This window comes from Helianthus annuus, chromosome 17 (assembly GCF_002127325.2).
Source record: "Helianthus annuus cultivar XRQ/B chromosome 17, HanXRQr2.0-SUNRISE, whole genome shotgun sequence".
In the NCBI taxonomy this organism is placed as follows: Eukaryota; Viridiplantae; Streptophyta; class Magnoliopsida; order Asterales; family Asteraceae; genus Helianthus; species Helianthus annuus.
Genome location: NC_035449.2, coordinates 121,641,273 through 121,666,663, shown reverse-complemented (window position 1 = coordinate 121,666,663; position 25,391 = coordinate 121,641,273). Strand labels below are relative to the sequence as shown.

The 25,391-nt window shown below is 36.8% G+C and overlaps 1 protein-coding gene and 1 non-coding gene across 2 annotated transcripts; one reads left to right on the top strand and one right to left on the bottom strand.

Annotated features, from left to right (window-relative positions):
* Positions 1-16,879: 16,879 nt before the first annotated feature.
* On the bottom strand, positions 16,880-16,986 carry LOC118489571. The gene has a single exon (XR_004887593.1). It is a non-coding gene; the product is annotated as a small nucleolar RNA R71 (small nucleolar RNA).
* A 7,489-nt stretch (positions 16,987-24,475) lies between these two features.
* Positions 24,476-25,063, top strand: LOC110924904 (DNA-binding protein HEXBP-like). The gene has a single exon (XM_022168878.1). The coding sequence runs from the start codon at positions 24,476-24,478 to the stop codon at positions 25,061-25,063; it is 588 nt and encodes a 195-aa protein (XP_022024570.1).
* The last annotated feature ends 328 nt before the right edge of the window (positions 25,064-25,391 follow it).

The window sequence follows — 25,391 nt, the reverse complement described above, 5'->3', positions numbered from 1 at the left end:
TCAAGAGTATATCATATTTTGACAAAGGAAAAATATAGCATTTTTGACAATACTAGAAGATATAATATTTTTGGGAAAAATATATATTTTCTTGAGTAAACTTGAAATACATTATTCTTGGATAAAAATAAGTTTATAAATATTTTCTAAGTTAGACATGAAAATATATTATTTTGGAACTACAAATATTTTTGCCAAAAGAAAAATTATAAATAATTTTTCTAAGTAATACTCCTTAAATATATATTTTGGAAATATATATATGTTGGTGGACTTTTATTAGAAATAATATCCCGAAAAGTTTAATAATTAATTAAGTATGAGGATACTTAATAAATACAATAAAAATATGTATTCTCGTACGTATAAATAAGCACCGGAATACGACACCAAAACTTGGCAAAAATACACATGTATAAGATACCCCATCCTTGGGAAGGAAATAAAAGTATAAATACTTGGGAAGTATTATTATAAAAATATTGTTTAACAATTGTTCCAAAATTTATAAATATAATTTAAGTTAAAATATTAATTATTTTAACAAATAATTATGTGACTTGGGATAATATCAAAAGAAACGTAACTCAGAAACGCTAATACTAAGTCAAGGCACGGCCCGTTCGTCTAATAGACATTAGTACGTTATAGGTAGCCGTGTTCATCGAAGAAGTTCGAGTTACAATTGTTGAAGACGCAAGACTGTGAGTTTCGTGTTCCCCCTTTCTTTTTAACTGTTTTCAGTTTTATAACTTCGGGGGTGAAGTACATGTTACAACTGTTTACAAAGCTTATTATTTGGTATGGTTAGCTAAGGAAGGGTACACTTAGATCATGTGAGTGGTGGGTACAACGCTTAAGGCCATCAATCCTCGTTATAGGACCGAGGGACATGAGTGATAGATCTATTTGGGTGTAACGAGCCCCGCCCATGTTGGACCAGGGTTTGGCCCATGGGTAGACTATGTCTTACAGCCGGAAGCCCGGTGCAACTCTGCTAGGTTTGAGCTTTCCTGCATCACCTCACACATATCAATGGCCTTGCAGACCATTGGTGATCTCTTTTTTTTCCTTGTTGCTTTCATACCGGGATTTACAAACTTACATACTTATGATGGTTTCAAAGGTTTATACATACACACAAACAAACACACAAACTCGCTCAACTTTTGTTGATGTTTTCAAAATACATGTATTTCAGGGAATTAGTAAGTGGATCTGGCGGGCGTTGGAAGTTTCATGCTGCATTGTGAATAAAGATGTCATCCATGGTTTTGAGGTTTGGGTTGGGTGTCTTATTCCTGGACGAGACACGTCTTCCAAACCTTGGTCTTATTTAATATCTTTTGATGAGTCCTTAGTGAACTTGTAAACAATTCGTATGGTTTGTAAAACTTGAATTTGAAGTTTATGTTAAAACAATGATGTTGTGATGTTTTCAAACTTACTTAATGGATGATGAATCAATGGTTTTATCATATGCTAGTGCATATGTCTGTTGACTTCGTCTTGTATCGAGTCATGTAATTAGTATAGATAGACCAGGATGCGTTGTACGAAAGAAACGGGAAACAGACCTGAACCAGCCACCCCTCACGAAGTGGCTAGGCCATCTCGCACGAGGTGACAATTTCATGGGGTCTGGCCAGTTCGTGCTTTCTGGCCAGCTCGTGCGGTCTGGCATGTCTGGTTCGTGCTGTCTGGATTTCCTATAAATAAGTGAGTCCAGGTCTTCATTTGTAACAATCTGATTCCGGTAGCGAAGCTCTGCCGAAGTGTCGTGTAAACACTATCAAATCAATACAATCGACAGTTAAAGTGATTCTAAGTGCAAATCTAGCTGCTATAACATTAATACGTCTGATTTCGCCTTTCGTATTGATCGAGAACTCTTCTGAATGACTCGTTTGATCGAATCCCAATCCTACAAGTGGTATCAGAGCTCAGGAGGAAGACTTCTTATTGATTTCACGGATAAAAACTGCTTTCTACTCATTCTTCTACACTTTTTCTTCAAAATCAAAATGTTTTCACGGCTAAAATGATCTGATCTTGACAAATAACACGTAAACCTGAGTTTTAAACAATCCGTGAACAAATCAGAACCAAATTCAACCTAAAAATTAATAAAAATTGACAAAATCGTGAACTTTTGGACTTAGAATTCTCAAACGAGGTGGATATTCATTCAAATCGTTTGAATTTTGAACTAAATCGTGTGAAAAACATTCAGATCGTTCAAGAAATATTCAGGCCGCACGAGCTGAATAGCAGGTTGTACGATTTGAGTCAGGTCGTTTGAAAATTAGCCAGGTCGTTTGAAATCTTATCAGGACACGTGAAACTTAGATCAGATCGCACGAGTTGAAATTCCATTCATTACATCACGTGATTACTTTGGCTTTATTGAAATTGATTGCTGTTGTTGATTAAGTGGATATTGAGGTCCAATAGAATTCATTGAGTAATATTGATTGTCGGCCATTGATTACATAAATCAATACATTGCATGTGATGCACATTAAATGTTGATTGAATTTAATGTTTTGAAATGAAGGACCAATAGGAGAATTATATGAACAAAATTTGTCAACTAGGTCGTTTGAATTTGTTGTATTAGATCGCACAAGGAATACCAGGTCGCTTGAGTTCAAGTCGTTTGGGCCAAGTCATTTGAATCAAGTCGTTTGGGCCAAGTCGTTTGACTCAGGTCGTTTGAACCAGGTCGTTTGAACCAAGATTTTAAAGAACCAGCTCGCACGGTGTGAAATCTCAACTCGTGTGAAGTACCAGTTCGTTTGATCTCAGCTCGTTTGAAACTCCAGCTCGCGTGAACATTGTGTTTTTGTATACCTTTCACATCGAAACATGGACAACGAATTTTACAACGCTTTTGCTACTGCTCCGGCTGCTCCAGTTACAGTTGCTGAAACTGTTGGTATCGAGAATGAAACGGGAACTTTCCAAAAGCCTCCAAAACTTATGTACATTGAGGACTTTAAAGGGTGGCAAGACTGTTTTGAAAACTGGGTGCAAGCAAACAAGTTTGATGCATGGGTGTCTTTAGAGAAAGATTATACTTTACCGAAAGATGAACTTGGAAATGAAAAACAATTAAGTCAATTTTTACCGGATGAAAAATTAAAATACACAAGAGAAAAATTGATGATTAGCATTCTCCAACAAGCGGTAAAAGAAGATATTTTTGTTTTGCTTCAACATGAGGGAATTGCTAGATCAATTTGGAGAGCATTGATTAAAAAGTTTAGGGGTAGTGCAGATATGATCAAAAATAAACGAGCATTACTAGAGAAATCATTTGATATGTTTACAGCTTTTGAAGGTGAAACAACAAGAAAGATTATCGAGAGGTATTGTCATCTAGTCATGGAGATGAAAAGATTGGACATCAAGAAAGAAGATGAAGAATGGGTTGATAAGCTAGCCGATGCGCTACCACAGAATGAATGGGGAACATATCTGTTGATTTTAAAGCATAACCGACAATTTGAATATATGAATTTGAGTATGTTTATCTAGAAGTTGGAAGAACATGAGCTATCAATTCGAAAAACTGCTACAATGAGAAGTCCAGGTGCTCTACAGGATGTTAGTCTGTACTACAGAGAAAACAAGATTGAGACTACTCCGAGTCCAAAGATTCAAACTGTGTTCAGTGCTGAAAATTCTTCCGGAACAAATGCAAACAATACAAATCAGAGCAGTGGATATTGTTCGTCTTATTCAAGTTTTGAACCAAATTTCTCGACACCGAGTTCTCAACAACAAAGTTCAACAAATTTTACTGGTCAAGTATTGTAATGTAATGTTGCATTACATATTCAAAATGGTCAAAATTTTTCTCCAGATATTGCGAAGCAACACATGGCATCTCTTGTTAGTGTGTTAGAATCGTATGAAAGCTTAGTTGCTGGACGAATCGGAAATCCAATGCTTACTAAAGAGGATTATTATCAGATTGATTCTGAAGAACTTGAGTTGATGCATATCAAGTGGTGTTTAGCTAGCGTTTTGAGAAGAGCATAAAAGTTCAAACAGATCACTGGAAGAGATGATCTTCGTGAAGCTGCAACATCTCAGCTAGGTTTTGACAAATCGAAGGTTACTTGTTTTCGTTGCCGAGAAAAAGGGCATTTTAAACGAGAGTGTACAAACAGAGAAGCAACCGGAAGACAAGATCCTTTCGGAAACAATGATTATCATAGAAAAGCAATTTATCATCAGGTTGCTCAACAACAATCTTTACACTCATGTACTATTGAAGAATCAAAGGGTAAAGCTTGTTTTGGTCTGGTAGACCAAGAAGATGAAATGATTCTGAAAGAGTTCAATTGGGATGATTATGATCCTTCTAGACCTTCAGTTTCTAAAGCATTTGTTGCTCGAATATTTGAAGATTCAACCTCGGAAGAAGAATCAATCAAATCTAAGAATAGTCCTAGAAGACAACCGATTTTTAAATCTTCAGGAAGTGATGAAGACACTGATGATGAGGAAGAGTATATTAATAAAGATAGAAAACAATTGGATCCTCATAGTTTTAATTTGTTTTTTGCAGATAAAATCGAGATATTAAAAGAGAAAAGGGCTGCTAGACTGAAGAGAGAAATGGAAGCAAGAAAGGTTGCTGAAGAAAAGAATGAAGTTAAGATAGAAGCTGATAAGGCAAAAGTTGAAGAAAAACCGACAGAGAAGGTCGAGGTTGAAGAGAATGAAGTGAAGATAGAAGTTGAAAAAGAACCGATTGTGATTGAAAAGGTGGTGGAGAAAATAGTTGAAAAAATTGTCAAAGTTGAAAAAATTGTTGAAGTTGAAAAGATTGTAGAGGTTGAAAAACCTTGTGCAAAGTGTTTAGTACCTTGCAAAAATTGTGCTGTAAAAAGATACAAAGTATGCTGAATTGGAGAAGCTCAAAGAGAACTTATTGCATAATGTGAGAAGCATAAAGGAATTATATGATCTCCTAAGCAGCAAAGTGAACTTGTACAAATGAGCTAGTGATGAGGATATCCAGATGAAAAATCTTCTGAAAGCAACAGTTCTTCAAAAGCAAACTGCAATCAACAAATACATTGAGATTATTGCAGGGCTGAAACAAGAATTGGCAGCAATGACGATCGAAACAGAAAAAGTGAATACTTTACTTCGAAGTTATCAAAGTTCGGAGTATGTTATTGATCGCATCTATCCTACCGTTGCAGCTCATAAGTATGCAGAAGATGAAGAAAATTCCGGTAAGAAAATTGGTTTGAATTATAACAGAGTACCAAATCCAATGTGGGATGGCTATACCCCCCGACACTTTGAAAAGGTGGCTGAAGCACTCAATCTGAATCTGAAATCCGAGTCTATCGATGGATTACCAGATGATATTGATGTCACCTTCACAGCGTCTGACACTGATCACCAACACTACCCTTATTCTTTGTAATATTTTCTTTTGGCCCATATAATAATCTTGTACTCCCGGCCCTTTTATAAATATTAAAAATTGCCCACAACTGAACTTTTAAGGCCCGGGCCATAAAGTGATCGATAGAAACAGCCCGTTTAAACCCAGACCCTCTTAAAATGATAAAATAAAACTAGACCCAATGTGAAAAGCTAATAAAAATGATGGAGTCTTTCAAAGTCGCTAGCCAAAGAACTGTTCCAAGCCTTGCCCAATTTTATGAACAAGTAAACAAGTAGGCCTCGTTCTTAAATAATCAATCTGTGTTTAGCCCAACAAAAACACTCCAAGAATCTTGGATGATTCATACTTTTAAATACAAACATATTATAAAATATAAATTATAAACTATAAATTATAAACTATAAATTAGCAACAAAATGTTGCTTTATAGAGTTGTACCTCATGCATGGAAAATTTTCAAAAAAAAAGTTGATTTTTCATTTTTAACACAATGCTTTTCTTCTTTTGCATTTTAACCCTAACACTTTTTGTTTTTATCTTTGGCCCCTTAAAAGTTTCATCTTTTACAAATTATTCATTTTACGTTTCGTTCTATATTTTGCAAGTTAACACGCCGCAATATGTGTGTGGGTTCACCGTTTTTTGGTATATTTTTTTCTATTTGACATGTTCGTCACAATACGTTTATTTTCCCCGTTTGACTTAGCTATTCTTTTCTACGTTTTATGTTTCGGTCTCATTTCTTCGCATTAACACACAACAACGGGCGTGTGTGGTTCAACGATTTTACGTCTGCTTTTCGTTCCCTATTATTTTTTTCCTTTTTTATTTATTTTATTTTTACGAAATTTTCCAATGTTGGGGTCGCCGGCAATTGTGTTGCATTGGTGCTACTTGGTACGGTTTTACGAACGTTTTTAACCTATTAAGTTTTTTTACCTGTAATTTGTTTCGAGTTTACCCCTATGCTTCCTTTACTTAAAAAACTATTTTTTACGTATATATTTGTATTTCTGTGTCGGTATAAATATGATTTGCTCTATGTTTTAGATCAAATATAATACTTTTTCATTCAAAAAAAAAATTACGTGCATATTTTTGTGTACGATAAGTTTGAGTTGGTCTATGTTTCGATTTGGGATATGAGTCAGGACAAATATAATATGTATTCTTGCATATTTTATGTATGTTTCGTAAATTTTGTTTCGACCGTGTGGAGTCAAATTGTAGTTTCTTTTCTATGTATGAGTCGGGTCACATATAAATTTGATTTACTTTACGTTTTGATCCAATCGCAATGCTTATATAGATTACTTCGGGTTCAATTCGACACGATACATCAAAATGCGCGTTTCTATACGATTAACAACACATCACACGATATTTAGACTAATCCATTCGAGGTTCTCACGCCGCAACGCGCGCGAGTCTCATTGCTAGTTTGATTCAAATGGGTCCATTAGAAAACCACTATTTGAGAATGTTTCTACCGTACATTTTAAGGAAGAAATGCAAATAATTAGGTGGGACCCAACTAAAAGATAAATCCATGCTGATATCACCATATGAACCAAAAATCTAATTTAAGCTCATTTACATGTATCCCTTTCTAAAATCATTAGTTATATATATACTCGAGCCTTAAAATCAATTACATATTTCCCCTTTTAAACTATACATATTATATATATACTCATTTTATTAAAATTACTCCTATTAAATTACTATTTTACCCTTAATAAACTTATTAAATGATTATTACATTTTTTCCCTTTCTAATACATTACTTACATATTTTATGATTTAATGTGTAATATAATTGTTTACAAATCAGATATTAACCTAATGATATGAATTCATTTTTTTATAAGCCCTGCCTATTTTTTTATAAGCCTCGATCTGTATTGTGTGAAAATTGAAAGTTTTGCTTATATGTAATACGTCTTAACTCTTACGGATTCTTAAAAAAAAAACACAAAACACAAAACAGTCATGCGACCATGTTTTAAAAATTTACTTTTGCTGTAAAACAGTTTTTCCAATATTATTTTGAATGTTTAAAACATGACAATTAGATTTCTAAAATAGGATTAAAAAAAATGGAAATTTAACTCCTATTTCAAAACAATTAATATATTGATGATCGAACTAAGATTTAGGCTAAACAAAAATTGATTACGACTATATAAGATATTTTAGATAATCAGTATTTTAACGTAAATTGTTAGTGTTGTTAACTAAAATGTAAATGTATAAGACAAAACGTAGTGGGGCAGTATGCCCACACTTACCGCCGTGTGACGCCTCTCAACACCGCCACCGCCACGAAGGGCGGTATGTTTCAAATTTTTTGAACGGCGCGATATGGATAGCGGCATTATGATTGAATTTGTTTGTTTTTGACCGTTGGTAAACGGTCATTTATATAAAAAAAATTCAATTTTTTTCAAACTTTCCTTTAAATAATACCCCCTTTCCTATATTTTTACCACACACACTCAAACACTCTTTCTCTCTACCAATTTTTTAGAAATCCTTAAATATTTTATACAATGCATCCATTCAACCGTGGCTTCATTCCTCCCGATCAAGTGCGGACCCAAACCAAAGTGGTAATCCTACTCGCCCCGTGTCGCCGGTTCCCACTCGACCCAACCCGTTCGGCTCCGGTTTTCTCGATTACAATCAACAAAATCCCGGGTTCATGAATCTTTTGAACCAACCGCTATCATGGGACCCGAATCTCTACGGGTGGAACCCGAATCAAAACACCGATGGAATGGGGTCGTCTCAAGCGTTCGAGTCGGCTCAAGCTTTCGGCTCCCCACTACACGAACCCGATGTTGTTCCGGAAACACAACCCGAAGTAGCGGAGACGCAAAAAGGAAAAGGAAAACGGCCACATAAAAAGAAAGTGGAAACCACCACCCGAGTGAAAAAAAATGTGATACCGTGGGAGTCCGATGAGGAGTATGCGTTAACCCGTGCTTACATCGATGTGTCGGAGGACCCGATTATAGGTATATTTTTTAAATTTCTTTATTTTTTTGCTGTTTTTCCGTTTTTTTTTTTTTTTTGTGTGTGTGTTTTTTTCTGGTTTTTCCCTTTTTTTCTATTTTTTTTCTGTTTTTTAAAGTTTTTTAAATTATTTTCTGTTTTTATTTATTTTTCAGTTTATATATTCTGTTTTTAATTATTTTATGTTTTTATTTATTTTCAGTTTTTTTTAATTGATTTTCTGTTTTTATATATTCTGTTTTTATTTGAGTTTTTTTTTTTTTAATTTTAGACTAATTAATTATATCTTTCTTTTGTAGCAAACAATCAAAATAAATCAGTTTTTTGGGGCCGAATACGAGAGTTTTTTTTCGATCTCATGGGTAAAGGAGACGAATACCGCCCACCGGACTCTATATCGGGCAAGTGGACCGATATAAACAAAAAATGCACGAACTTTCAAACCATGTACCAACGCACTTTTGCCGGATGGAAAAGTGGAAGCAAGGACGAGGACATTACGTAAGCGGCGTTGGTCGAGTATACAGATGGTAATGGCCATTTCCCGTACATGAGGTGTTGGCAAATCCTTCGCCATAGCCCCAAATGGGCCAACATCTCAACTCCGAGTGGTCGGTCGGAAAATAAACGGTCGTCAAAGAGGTCCAAAACAAACGAGTCGGGAGAACCCGAAACGCCAACCTCTGACGCTCGAAACACTAAGGTGAAAGAGGATATTCCGGATGATGAGCCGGTGGAAGAACTACCAAGACCGCCCGGAAGAAGTAGGCGGACGAAAAATCCCAAGTCGTCGTCGATGTCGATGGGAACGTAAATGAGTAACGCATTTTCGGAGATAAACAAGCGACTTCAAGACATACACGAACTCGGTACTAAATGTATGGAGGAGAACCGCGAAGTTACGGAGATTATGCGGGATAGACAATGGGCTCACGACTTTGACTTCTACTCGAAACCGCACGACCACTTAACGGGAAAAGCTTTGAAAATGACGTTGGCACAAAAGGAGCGGATTGAAAAAAAAAATATAACCTTTGATTGTGTAATTTTTATTTATTCTAGTTTAAAGTTTTTTTATTTTATTGTACTCTTTTTTTTTTTATTTAATGAAATGAATTTTAATTTTAAAAACCTTAGAAATTAATTAAAAAATGAAAATTAAAATAATGAGTAATGATGAGAAAGGGGCTTTATGACTACAGCCTCAACTTGCATAACGTCCCATAAAGCCTCGTGGTGACGTGGCATGCCACATGTCGCATAACGCCTCCAGAGGGGCCTTATGACTACGGATGGCCTAATGGGTCGGTTGTTTAAAAAAGTAAACTAAAACTTAATCAGTAACTAGATATGTAAAAAGGTCACCTGTTTTATAAAATGGGTATGATCGTTTTTTTCAAAGAAATATTTTAAAAATTTTATCACAACATAAACCAGATTGATTTTGAAGTTAAGAAATAAGAAATTAAAAAAAAAGGTAAAAGGGTAATTTCATAAAGAAAGACGTTAAGAAATAAGAAATTAAAAAAAGGGTAAAAGGTTTTCATAAATAAAGGGGGAAACATGTTATTAAGTTTAAAAGTCAGGTAAATATGTAATAATGACTTTTAGTAAAGGGTATGTATAAAAATCCCTATAATAGAAGGGGTAGGCTAAATGTACCCCCTCTTATTACTTTTTATACCCCCATTTCCATAAAATCATATTAAAACATTTAATATTTACCCCCTATACAAATCATCATTTTAAAAAATATTCTTTTTGTTAAAAACAAATTTCAAAAGTGTAAAAAAAGATTACTGACGTTTTTTTAAATATTTATTTTTTAAATTTTATTTAAATCATATTTTTAAAAAGTTTTCATACATTGTTTCTAAAGACACTTTCTCAAATAGTATTTTGATTATGTTTTTTACCGAACATCTTTACAAATAAATAATAACATGTTTTCTTATAAAAATAATAAAAAAAGTTTTGAACTTTCTTTTTGAGAAAAAAGTCTATATTATGTTTTTTCCTCGTCTAGTTTGTATTTTAAATGTCTTACTTTTAGATTTTTTAATACTTTAGACGTGTTTATAAAACAATTAACAATTTTTATTTATCAAAAAAAGTATAAAAAATCTTTTAAAATAGCGTTTACAGCCCTAGTATATATTAATCATTGTAACTATCTATGTAAGTGAACAAATAAACAATATGTACTAAAATTATTTTATCAAACTATAAATTAACAATCTATATAAATTCAAATTTAATTAGTGTAAGGAGTATGTTATAAACAAGTTAAAACCAATTTAAGACTTGGATCGAAGTGAACACTTTTCTAAAGCAAAACTAATGGATAGGGTTGATTTACAAATATTTTTCTCTTCTTCATTTAAAAAATATATTAAACTGGTTGATTTCAAAAATATATGTGGATTTATTTTGTAATAAAAAAATATATTATATTTATTATTAAAATATTAAAAATAATAAGTATAAGATATTTAAAATACAAATTAGACGAGGAAAAAATATAATGTAGATTTTTTTCAAAAATAAAATTCAAAGCTTTTTTATTATTGTTTTTATATGAAAAACGTTATTAGTAATTTGTAAAGATGTTCAATAAAAGAAAACATAATCAAAATACTATTTGAAAAAGTGTAAAAAATATCTGATTTTTTTAAATAATAAAAAATAAACAATTTAAAAAAAACGTCTATAATATATTTTTACACTTTTGAATTTGTTTTGTAACAAAAAAGAATACTTTTAAAAAAATATGACTTGTTTAGGGTGCAAATATGACAAATTTAAATGTAATTTTATGGAAAGGGGGTATAAAAAGTAACCAGCGGGGGTACATTTAGTAGCCCCCTAATAGAATCACCTTGGAATTCGCCTTGGTCCAAAGAAAACCCCAACTACCTTCAACGAAACAACGATAATTCTCCACGTGGGATCCAAAGAAAAATTAACCATGTACTGTTGATCCACTAAAATAAGCCCACAAGAAAAAAACTTTATTGTCACGAACTAACTCATCCCAGATCTATAACTTTATTGTCACGACTCCATAAAGTCGCCAATGTGAATAACCTAGATCTTCGACCACACCAGCTTCACTCTTTCACTATTCTAAGAACAAAAATGTTGAAACATTAAATTCGCTGCTGAATAAACTAGGTAGATCTGAAACAACTCAGTCACACACAGATCTGCATATGTTTTATGTCTCCGGCGGTTTTCCGGTGTAGATCCGACCAAACCGAAACTGAAACGAGCCACCAAGGCTCTAATACCATGTTATAAATCCGTATAGATCCGGTTTCAGTTTTGATTCAGTAAATAATACGAGATGGGTGATTTGTGAACGATGAACAAACAAAAAGATAGATGAATACAAAGATTGAACTAAGAAAGATTCATTGAAAGTGGTAAGCAAAATACAAGATTAATCGTCCACCCCGGGTGAGCTCCCCAGGGTGGTGGCTCCCAAAATGCACACCTTTACAAGTGGTGTGTAGTAATCTATTTATAGCCCTTGAGCCTTGTCCTCCAAGCAAGCCGTCCCTTGCTTGGAAAACGTACTAAACACGCTAAAACATACAAAATAATAATGTCGCTAAACTAAAGATGTCGTAATTGATAACATCATTCTCTATTTTGACCCAACAATTAAGCCCGTTTAGTATTCTTTTTCTATTACTTTCGTTAGGCAATTTCGGTGTCGTATAATTGCCATTTTTGATCCAAAACTCCATCTTTTTCAATAAAACCACTTGTAAAACTTTTTGATACATAAATAGAAAATTAGAAAAGAAAAGAATGAAAAAAAAACATACAAAGCCTTGTGTTCTTGAGCTTTTTGGTCTGAAATTTCTGCTCCAAATGAGCTCAAGGCTATTTTATTATGGAGGGTAGCTAAAACAAGTGTTTATAAAAGTGATGACGGAGGTCTGTGTGTTTGGTTGAGATATATGGCTCGATCAAAAACAAGGGAGGACCTTTTGTCCTCCTTTGAATAGTCAAAGGCCCTTTCTTCAACATATATGATAAGTCCAAGCATATTTTTAAGCACAGGTTCGTTTTCAGGTCTTAAACGCTCCCCGGGTGCGGTAAAAATTCACAAAACGGAACGTTTTTATAGGCGTTTTTGCGTAGAAAATTAAAACGAACCCAACCAACACAAAAACTCAAACATTTGAATGTTACTACTCAAAACACCTTATATTTATATTATATAAATCTTTTTGGGAGTAACTGATGATAAACCGCATGTTTGGATTGTATAATGCGCGTTAAATATAAAGGCGTTCCGCTAATCGGAAGCTACTTTATTTAATGCGTTTTCTACCCAATAAAGCATTCTTGATCCTATGTTATAGTCTACGGATCATTTTTAGGCATTTCTGTACTCCTAGGTTCGCTTATGGCACCTACGGCAGTTTTAAACCGTTAAAACCTGGTAATCCGAATTTCTTCGGTTTAATCAGTGTTTTGAATTCAATGGCCCCATTGTAACTGTTTTTGGTCCTGTTTCTCATATGTTATGTATAACGAGCCTTTGGATTCAACCGAGGCATAATCAGTATCGGTTTGTTAATCGTGTAAACTGGTTACTGAAATTAGGGTTTACCTGGTTTCGTGGCGAATGTCACACTGGTCGTGCCCCGTGACCATCCCAACATGTTCTCGTCGCGGGGCGCGACGAGGTCATGTTTCTCAATTTTTTTCATTTGTCCACTTTCAGCCCCTGTGCTTGGTTTTCAGGTTATTTTATGCCATTTTCTTATGTTTTAGCTTGTTTTTAGGTGTTCAAAGTGTATCTAAGTATGGTATAAGTATGACGCATGCATGGTTGATGTTTTGATAGTATTTCAAGTCTCGGTTTTGTGTATAAACACGTATTCATTGATTGATTGAATAATCAATTAAGTATGAATGCAACATGTGTACATAAAAACATGAATTTCCACTATGATCAAAGTATCGGATTTCAAATGCACTATGATCGAAGTATCGGATTTCAAATGTGGAAATGAAATACAAATTACAAGTTTCTAAAATTGAACAGTACAAAGGTACGGAACGTTACAAGTTTCTCATTCAATCCCTCTCTCACACACACATACTATATTATAATGTATAAGGAGGAGACATTTTAAGATACCAAAAAATTAAGATTTTTTTTTTCAGTTTAATGCATAAGGTACAACCCAAAATTAAGGGTAAATTAGTCTTTCAAACAATAATTACACTTTAATCCCTGATTTTAGTTACACTTTAATTCTCTCATCTTTAACAAAATTATATGTAATTAGTTAGTATATACATTTTATTCCCCTACAAAAAACTAACTACCTCACATTTTTTAAATGATCATAACTTATAACTTATTCGTACGTTAATATTATTTTAAAAAAATTACACTAAAAAAGAAACATTTTATCTCTTTAACTTGAGTATAGTATAACTATAGTTTTTTTAATTAAAAAAATTGATATGTTACGTAATCAACAATGTCTAGGAGTGAGTAATAACTCAATCGTTAACCGAAAACATATTAAATCGAACATAGATCAACAAAAACAACTGATTAGCCGAAAACCGCTTATCAGTTTTTAATAGCCTCATTTAACCAAAATTTACCGAACCAAACCGATTATTCATATTTTTATATATTTTTAGCTTTTAAACCTCCACTTTATGTTTTTTATATTTTGCATTTCATGTATTTATACATCCATTTAATGTACTTACACCTTAATTTTATGTATTGTTAAGCAAAAAGGTTAAGCCCAAGTTTGGTTTTGGCTATTAACTTAAATTAAAAGAACCAATTAAAAAACCATCAATCTAACTGATACGCGCAAAAATGCAACATATAAATTATATCTAATATGGCATAAAACTAACCCTTTTTTAGTACAAATGTTGGAAAAAGTGTGTTTTTGTCTTCCTTTTGTATTTTCAGGATTAAATGAGCTCAAATTAACAAAAGAAGCAAAAAAGACAGCAAAATCTAACATAAATACAAGAAAAAGGACAAAAGTGGATTGTCCGACCCCTCGACAGCATCCTCCCAAGCAGAACAAAGAAAGTGGAAGACTTAACACGCCCCGTGCTCAGCGAGCACGAGGCCGTGCCCAAGAAGCAGCAGAAAAGACAAACTAATAGAAGCTTATTATTGCCCACCACGGGGCCGTGCCCAGCGGACACGGTGGCGTGGTCAGAGTAATGCAGGCGAATTTATTGTAATTGCGAATTACAATTAATGAAGAAAGAGAGTGTCAGACGGCCACGGGGCCGTGCCCAGGCTTTTGTTCAGCCTATAAATAGGAGTGCTTGGAGCCATTTCAACTCATCCCTTGGCACACCACCTCTCTCACACTTCACCCACCACCCACCACCACCATAACACCATCATCCACCACCATCATCCATTGTCCATCATAGAGTGTGTGAGTTGTCTCGGGATCCAAGATTGATCGTAAGAGTTCTTGACAATCAAATGCCATGTTTGCCTAAGTCTCTTACATCACTTGGTGAAGACAAGTGTCTAGTGTAATACTTTTTATTTTTAATCTTTTGCACTTTTTATTTGGTTTTGTATTAATGACTTTAATAACTAGTTTCTTATGTTGAAGGTGATTCTTCCTTATCGTTTGTCCGTGGTGTCTTGACATTATTTTACTGTCTATATAAAATAAAAGATTTTCACCATTCATATCTCCACGGTCTATATGGAGGTATGTTGGCTACCTGGTCGGGGGTTAAGGGAACGGTTTGGTAAGAGTCTTGCCCTTGTTCAGCGTTTAGAGGTCCTGCAAGGGACCTGGGTCAAATTTAGTAGGATCTCCTTCAATACCCAAAGGTATTGGATGGCGGGGACCCAAACTCTTTGACCCACTCATAAGTAAACTACTATTAATACTATAATCCGACCCTTTAGGATTGTATCCTTGCTGACTCAAACTATTGGGTTGAGGGTAACGTCACCTTCAAAAGAGGGGCCTACCATAATTTGCATTAATAACTTAATTAATTATCTTTCAATAATCCGACTCTTTAGGATTGTATCCTTGCTGACTCAAACTACTGGGTTGAGGGTAACGTCACCATCAAAAGAGGGGCCTACTACAATAACTAAGATAATCTCTTAAACAAGTGCAAAAGTGCAAAAATAATCAAAGGTTACACTATACACGTGTCGGATCCAAGTGATTCATCTTGTCTATCTGTTTTTATTTTTATTTTTATTTTTATTTTTCAGCATTTAGTTAGTTTTATTTTCTTAGTTTAAAAATCTTTTCTAACATTTTGATTTGATTAGACGTTGAGGATAAACCGGTACTAAAAGCTCTTGTGTCCTTGGACGACCTCGGTATCTTACCAACACTATACTACGTCCACGATGGGTGCACTTGCCCATATGTGTGTGTAGTGTTAGTAAATATCGTGTTTCATAAATTTAAAACTTGGCTAAAAAAGTGTAAAAAGGGCTTAAAATATATACCTAAAACATATACACACTTGCACGCATCAAGTTTTTGGCGCCGTTGCCGGGGACACAAGGATTTTAAGAAAGTTAGGAATCAACGGCCTAATAATTTTTTATTTTCTTTTTATTTTTTTAGATTTTTCTTAATTTTTCAGCTTCTTCAGAGCTCAGCACGGGCCGTGCCTGGTCGGACACGGGTCGTGCCCAGCATTGGTACTGGCAGTTTTTATTTTCCGAGTTACAGAAGGCTGAGCACGGGGCCGTGTCGGTGCAACATGGGGCCGTGTCCAACTTTCCAGTAACAGGGATCCGGAAAACAATCACTGTAGCTCCGACCATGGGCCGTGTTCACTGAGCACGGGGCCGTGGTGAACCTTCTGACCAACATTCTTTTCTGTTTTGTTGCGGGACTTGGAACCCGACGCCACCTCTACGTAGTGTATGAGCTCCAGTTCTAATAAAGACATAAAAGAACCTCTAGAAGAACCCGAACGCTTTCTTAGAAAAAGACTAAAAGCTAAAAACCAAGAGAAGGTTTCGGGGGAACCACTTCCAATGGCGGACCAGCGTACCCTCATGGATTACCTACGACCCACCGTAGGTAACCTTGGCGCCGCTATCAATGCACCGAATGTCGAAGCAAATAACTTTGAACTTTGGCCACATTTGATACAGATGCTTCAAAACTCTGCAACCTTTCATGGGCTTGCAGACGAGGATCCCCATCTACATATTACTAGTTTCTTAGAAATACGTGATACCTTTCAGATCAATGGAGCATCAAATGACGCCATTCGCCTTCGAATGTTTCCATTTTCACTAAAAGACCGAGCAAAAGCTTGGCTTAACACCCTCCCAGTTGGTTCGGTAAACACCTGGGATGAACTAGCCCAAAATTTCTATATAAGTAATTCCCTCCCGCTAAAACGGCTAAATTAATGACTGAAATTAATACATACTCGCAAGACGAGGGGGAATCCTTATATGAAACTTGGGAAAGATTCAAGGAGCTATTACGAAAGTGTCCTCATCACGGTCTTGCAGTGTGGCAACAAGTATCCACCTTCTATAATGGATTGTTGCCACATACTAGACAAACACTTGACTCTAGCTCCGGGGGACTTTTGGGTAATCGCCGCCCTCAAGAAATATATAATCAGATTGAGGAAATTGCTCAAACCAATTTTCAATGGCACACTCCCCGAGGCAATAAATCTATTGCCCCGGGCGCCCATAAGGTTGATGAAAGCACTTCTTTAGAAGCCCAAATCGAGGCCCTTTCTTCAAAAATTAAAAAGCTAGAAATGACAAAAACAGTCTCGGTTATGGCTTGTGGAGGGTGTGGTGGGCCACATGAAAATTGGAGTTGTATGAAAGAAACAGATGATCAAACAGATTCGGTAAACTAAATTGATAATAGACCTAGGCCGTCGGGTCCCCCAACGGGCACCTACAATCAAGGATGGCGTAACCACCCTAACCTTGGTTGGGGAGAACCCGCAAATAGTAGTAACCAATAAAACCTAAATCAACGAACAAACTTTCAACAACCAAGGAATGAGTCACAAAATTTTTCTCAACAACAAGGTGGACGAGAGAGGCTTGAAGATACTATATCTCGCCTCATCTCCGACACTGAAAAGAAAAACTTGGATAGGTTTCTACAATTAGAATTAAATTTTAGAAATCAACAAGCTAGTATTCAAAACATCGAAAAACAAATAAGTCAACTAGCCCAAAATTTCTCCGAGAGACCACAAGGCGCGTTACCAAGCAATACCGATACAAACCCAAAGGCACAAGTTCATCTCATAACACTACGGAACCGCATCGTGGGTCCTGCGGAAGGCCCGCCGCCTACCGAGGAGACTGCAACACCGCCCCAACACGAGAAGGGTTCTCCTCCCTCATCAGAGCCTACCAAGGCTCCTCGAGTTCCGTACCCCGGTAGGTTAATCCGCCAGAAGACCAATGTGCAATTCGCTAAATTCGAAAGTCTACTAAAACAATTGCATGTCAATATTCCTTTCATTGACGTCCGAACCCAAATGTCTAAATATTCAAAATTCATGAGGGACTTTCTCACTCATAAAAGGAAAATTGAATCATTGCAATTAGTTAACTTAGGCGAAGAACGCTCCGCCCTCGTGCTCAATAAACTTCCCCAAAAGAAGATTGATCCCGGAAGCTTCACAATTCCTTGCTCAATTGGGGACTCCCCCATTCGAAATGCTCTAGCCGACCTTGGTGCTAGCATCAACCTCATGCCAACATCAATGTTCAAAAGACTCGATTTAGGCAAGACAAGTCCTACAAAGATGAGTATACAGCTTGCTGATCGATCCGTCAAATTCCCACAAGGTGTCGCTGAAAATCTGCTAGTCAAAGTTGATAATTTCGTCTACCCGGCCGACTTTGTCATCCTTGATATGGAAGAAGACACCGAAGTCCCCCTCATACTAGGGAGACCATTTCTAGCCACCGCGCAAGCAGTGGTAGACATGAATGATGGAACGCTCACTTTAAAATATGGTGATGAGGAGTGAAGTTCGGGGTTGGGAAGAAAATAGAGGACGATGACCCAGTCAATTACATGAAGGTTATTGATTCGAGTTTGGATGATGCTCTCCGACGGTGCAATATGGGATGCAAAATATCCCGCTCGGAAAACATATAACCTCACCTTGGGTCTAGCCAAGGACCCTTATAAACGTGACGCACCACGGAGGCATTCCGCGGAACTATCCTTAGTTTAGTCTAATCTTTTAGTTTTAATTTGCAGGAATAAAACACACTCGGGATGGTGAAGGATAACAAGGGAAACAAGATACATGGCCCATGCACGAAAACTGGGCCATCCGACAACAATTTCTTCATTACAGTAAGCTCAGCACGGGCCGTGTCCAGCCAACACGGCCTCGTGCTGAACATCCTGCTGAAAATCGCCCAGTTCAGGTAACTGGACACGGTCCGTGTTCACTGAACACGCCCCCGTGTCCAGGCTTCTGTTTCTTTTCTTTAATTTTTGTTACTGGCACCTGAACACGGGGCCGTGCCCGGTCACCACGGGGCCGTGTCCAGACTGCCAGTAACATAAAATTTTGCTTTTAACACCTTTTTACACATTCAATGAACCTAAAAACTTATTTTTGGGACACATTGAGGACAATGTGTAATTTAAGTGTGGGGGGATGCCAAAACCTTGAATTTTGCAATTAATAACAAGCCTTACACAAAACTCTATTTGGAATCGTTAATCACCCCAAATTTTTTTCCAAAAATTTGCAATTTTTTTACTTGTCTAAGTTTAAGTTGGGAATTCTAATTCTAACAAGGTTATATTTTTACAAATTTACAACCGATAGCGTCGTGATAAAAAGAACCAACATAAGAAAATTATGAAACGACATGACAAGCTTAGTTAAAATTTGATTATATATACTTGATCACGTAAAAACCCATTCCCACAAAAGTGAGTTTTGAGCCTTTATAGAGCATACAAATACATATCTTTACACTAAATGCTCATTTTTCGTTTCTTGTGTGAATAGCCGCTTGGTTCTTACGACTCTAGAACTTGCCACGATAATTCATTCCCGGTCCTTACCAACTTAAACCCAAGTAAGTAAATGATGGAGGCATTAGGACTAACCCTTTTTCTTTCAACACCTTTATTTTCACTTTTCTTTTCACCTACCAAAAAATTCCCCCTAGTTAACCCTTTGAGCCTAAACCTTTTCATTTCTTAACCCAAAACCCTTTTACCCACCAAAACCCCTTTTTCATTTTTCCCCTTATTTTAATAACAAAGCTTGGTTTTCGTGTGACTCTTGAAAAAAAAATTTTTTTTTTTTACGAATGATGATGAAGTTGGAGATAAACAGACAAAGCTCCTCAAACAAAAGCTTGTTTGAATAAATACTTCATTGGAAATAAAAAGTCACAAAAACAAAATGTTTTACGAAAACCAACGCTTTTTACGCCTTTTCGCCCTTTTCAACTAACCATTAACCCAACCACCCACCTTTAGCCCAAGCCTAACCCTTCACCCAAAAAGTCCTCTTGATATTTACAAAGGTATAAAGTTAAAAAGGAGGAGGATTGATTGCTTGGCAAGCTTATGGTAGAAATAAGTTCCACGCCGCTCTTGAGTGATTCACTAATAAAACATCTTCGGCCGAGTGTGAGTGATTTCCCCCGTGAGGTACGTGAACTTGTATATAAATGGAATTTTAAAAAAGGTATGTTATGCCTTAATAAATAATTTATCTTATGAAATGTTTTTAATAAATCATGACGAATAGAATTGTAAATAAATAAAAATAAAACCTAAACGATCTTGGAAAATCCCGACACTCTATGACAAGCCCAAAAACCTTCTCTTCTACCCATTCCATTTGGGAGTGAATAAAGCCACAATATAAAGAGTTTTGCTTGAGGACAAGCAAAGATTCAAGTGTGGGGGTATTTGATACGCGCAAAATGCAACATATAAATTATATCAAATATGGCATAAAACTAACCCTTTTTTAGTACTAATGTTGGAAAAAGTGTGTTTTTGTCTTCCTTTTGTATTTTCAGGATTAAATGAGCTCAAATTAACAAAAGAAGCAAAAAGACAGCAAAATCTAACATAAATAAAAGAAAAAGGACAAAAGTGGATTGCCCGACCCCTCGACAGCATCCTCCCAAGCAAAATAAAGAAAGCAGAAGACTGAACACGCCCCGTGCTCAGCGAGCACGGGGCCTTGCCCAAGAAGTAGCAGAAAAGACAAACTAATAGAAGCTTCTATTGCCCACCACGGGGCCGTGCCCAGCAGACACGGGGGCGTGGTCAGAGTACTGCAGGCGCATTTATTGTAATTGCGAATTACAATTAATGAAGAAAGAGAGTGTCAGACGGCCACGGGGCCGTGCCCAGGCTTCTGTTCAGCCTATAAATAGGAGTGCTTGGAGCCATTTCAACTCATCCCTTGGCACACCACCTCTCTCACACTTCACCCACCACCCACCACCACCATAACACCATCATCCATCACCATCATCCATTGTCCATCATAGAGTGTGTGAGTTGTCTCGGGATCCAAGATTGATCGTAAGAGTTCTTGACAATCAAAGGCCATGTTTGCCATCTAGTTGAAATTTTACATCAAGACCCCCTCCCCCCCTTTGAAATTTCGGTCATATCCATGGGGGACCCACCATATATTTCTTTTGATCTTGGCTAGATTGTATGTACAAGAGTCCCTTATAAATCTTTCCATATCTCTTACATATCTCTTTAAATCTCTACATAATCTTCTAAGATCACATTTCTTACAACACTCAACATCTCTCTCTCCTCCCTCATGAACCGTCCATCCACCATACTCCACATATTTGAGAAGATTTTATCTTATTTGTTATTGGATTACTTGCATGTGTAAGTGTCCAAGATATGTGAATGATGATTATAAGTAAGTCTTGAGATCACAACCATCATTCTCTAGATTACACACTCAAACTCCCACTCTCTCTCTCTCTCAATTCGGTTCCTCCATAACCGAAACCCATCACCACCACTTCCAATCATCTATCTCTTCCATTAACAAGTTCATTCTAAGCTTGAAGTTCATCCATGGAAGATGCAACTTGAAGGACTTTCTAAGGAGCTTGTTCTAGTCTTTTTCACCATCATATTCTCAATAGATTCTACCCTAGCTATAAGCTAGTAGTAAGCTCTCATTTAACCCTTGATTATCTTACTTTTATGGCTAATATTTGTAGAATGATGTTTATTTCACACGAACACTAAAAAGGGTTTAACCAAGAAGATGAAACATGATGTACTTGTGTTAGTATGAAGTTGTTTTGATATGTACTGAGTATTTGCTGATTTACTTGTTGATATTGATGTGGGATGTTGTTACAATCACTAAATATGATTAACGGGATCAACCGAACACAAACTAGTAAGCTAGAGACTAAAAACAGCAATCTGTCCATACTTTACAGCCAACTTCAGTTGGCTGTAAACAGGTCATAAACTTAACGAAAAACCGATATTTTGAATCTAATATATGTTATTATGAAATACGGTTCTAATGGCACCAGAATCTTAATTTTTGGACTCCGTTTACTATTTTTGAAGTGTTAATTTGTAACAACAACTTAAGCTGAATTTTGACAGCAATAAATGGGTGTTATACTTTCGGTCATAACCTGAGTTTTGTGATGAATCGGACCATGAAATTTGTACAGTAGATGACAACCGATGCATGTGTAATTACCCCACTGGAATTTCGTAAATCGGACACTCGATAAATTTTTAATAAATTGTTCCGTGAACTGTGGTCAGAAAATACATAAATCTGAGTTCAGTCCGGAAAATAATTTTTAATAAAATATTGGCGATGAATTAATCCCGAGATTTTTACACAATAATACTTGGGTCATTTAGCATCTTCTGTAAAAATTTGGAAATATTTGGAACAAGTTAAATATTTTATTAAAATCCCTGAAAACAGCCCGCTTTTGAATATTTAAGCTGAAACTACATAAGTAGTGATTTACGTGTCTAAATGTCGAATATGTTATCTGTGAATGATCTAACATGTTATGTGTCGATAAAAGTGTTATGTGCAATATCGTATGTTTAATTGTGAATGGGAATAGATGGGGAGGTTACATGGGCATAAACCGTCAAAGTAATGCATGTTATATGATAGATACGTGTAGGAACTTTGTGTTCTATTTGAAAGCCACAAAATGAGTAACTGGTAAATTATATTAGGACGTGATTGACCGACCTTGACTGTTAGCTATATTTGAGAATCTAACCGAGCAAACCGAGGTGAGTTCACACACTTTCTAAGGCATGGGATTCCCGGTGGTTTGGGAATGGGTTAAAGAATTAAAACGGAATCTACATATCCTACTTAGGTAGGATATGTACGGCCATCCTCCTCGGGTAGGATGCCAGTATTAATCCTGCGTATTCTCTTTGGGAGAACTACGTACGTTCGTCCTCCTTGTGTAGGACAACAACCTTAAACTTACTAGACAAAACTCTATCATAAGTCCCTCATTTCATATCGACTTAATCGCCGAGGCCAATGGCGAGCGGGTCATTAGTTAATAGCGCTATTAGGTTTAACAAACCTCACACCGTGCCAGTCGGACGGGCGTGTACTAATGGACTATGGCAAACCATCAGTGATGATAGACACTGATGTAGGGCACAACTTACTTGCGTAGTAGTCGATACCATACGGTCTAGTAGTTCACATGGGGAAGCCCCCACTAATCATGGAAATGGTTTGGGTAATAAAGAATGAACTGGTTAATCTTACTTTCAACTACGGGGTAACCCCCACGGCAATTACGCCAACGAAAGACAAACCACGTTTTCAGAAACAACTTAAAACTAAACAACTAAACATGAACTCACTCAACTTTGTTGTTGACTCGTTGTTACATGCCTTACAAGTCGTTAAATGCTTGGAGCTTGCACGAGGAAGGAGTCGTTGTGGGATACGGACTGCCATGTTCCGTATTAAACACTTAATCCTTATGAACTTATTAAATCTACGTTTTGGATTTTAAACTTATGGACTATGATCTTATATTTTGGTATCACGTATTATGCTTCCGCTGTTTAATTTAAAACTTGGTTAACTGGCTTTTGGTCACCAATTGTATTGTGGTTGGTTTTATTTACTTAAATACGTTGTTCAATATGATTGGTGGCTCGATCCTGGTCACGTCACGCCTCCAAGCGGTGGTACTCCGCATGGTGGATTTTGGGGGTGTGACAGATTGGTATCAGAGCCAGGTTTATAGTGAACTTGGCTTTAAAAAGGGAAAAGCTTTTTAATAAAACCAGACTATAACCTGTACAGTGCTCAACGATCCACAACGACGCTTCGCTCCACGTGCAAGACTCGACACCATAAGTGGTATGATTTATGTTATATTGTTGGTTAGATAGTTCTCACTGTGCATTAGATAATGTGATAATTACTATTTGAACCATGTGTGCTTACTCTCTACTATCGTCCCACACTTACGCACGTTGCGATACCTTTCTTACCTGTGTTCCCCTCGATGTGAAGATCATGAGTGGGCGTCTCAACATGACCCAGGGTCAGCTGACAACCTTGATTAACGAACGGATTGCTGAAGCCTTAGCAACCCAATCAGGGAGTCAACCCATGCACACCCAATCCCACATGGGCACCTTCAGGGCGTTCTTGGAGTGTAAACCTCCCACTTTCGATGGCACTGGAGGGACAATCGACCTTCTACACTGGATCCGAAGAATCGAATATACGTTCGAAGAAAGTGAAAGTCCTGCTGGAAAACGAGTAGAGTACGCTACTGTCATGTTGCAAGGGAAAGCGTATTCTTGGTGGAACGCACAAGTTCAGATGCTCGGTTTGGCAGACGCGAATGCCACCCTCTAGAGCGACTTCAAGGATTTGATTAAGGAAGAATTCTGCCACCTGGACGACATTCTGAAACTTGAAATAGAGTATTATGGTTTGAAGATGGAAGGATCAGAGATTGAGGCGTACACAAAGAGGTCCAACGACTTGGCTGCCTTATGTCCTAACATGTCACAACCCAAGCGTAGCTCTTCCAATGCAAATGCTCTAATGAGTAACAAGTATATTTGGGGTGAGTACCAAGGTGAGGGTCCTAGCTCTATACGACGGGAACCGCACAGGAAACTCGGGCTGAACTACCAAAATCAGGGGGGATACCTAGGGAATAAACCGAGATGCCGCAAGTGCCAACGGCACCACAGCGGGTCATGTGCGGAATCGTGTTGTCATCGGTGCAAGAAGTTGGGACATATGGCTAGAGACTGTAGGAGCCCATATCCTGCAAACCGGAACCAACGGCAACACCAGCAGGGTAATGAGAGATGTTACCAGTGCGGTGCTGAGAGTCACTTCAAGAGGAACTGTCCGCAGATGAGAGAGAATCGTGACAACAGCGGCAACCAGGGCAACAGGAACAATAACGGAGACAATAAGGATAACCCCAGGACTGGTAAGCATGAGCTTCTGAATGGACAAGAGGAAGAAGGAAACAACCTCAACGTTGTGGCGGGTAAGTTCTATTTTAGTTAATTCGGGTATAGATATGTGCCCCTAAGAGTTAGTCAGGTGCTTAAGCGTACCCCATTACCCTTAAAACATCAAACATGTTATAGAACTAGCTAATGGTGAAAGTCTTAAGGGCACACACGTAGTTAAGGGTTGTAACCCGGTCTTAGCTGGTCAGACCCTCTTTATCGACCTCATTCCTATGGTTCTGGGTAGTTTTGACGTTGTCATTGGGATGGATTGGTTATCTCGACAACAAGCGGAGATTATTTGTAAGGAGAAAACCGTTCGTATCCCTCGTTCTGATAAAGAACCCCTCGTGATTTGTGGCGACAAGAGTGGTGCTGTTGTA

Bases quoted from the DNA above. Each gene is read 5' to 3' on its own strand.
- LOC110924904 (XM_022168878.1), top strand. From the start codon at position 24,476: ATGGAAGGATCAGAGATTGAGGCGTACACAAAGAGGTCCAACGACTTG.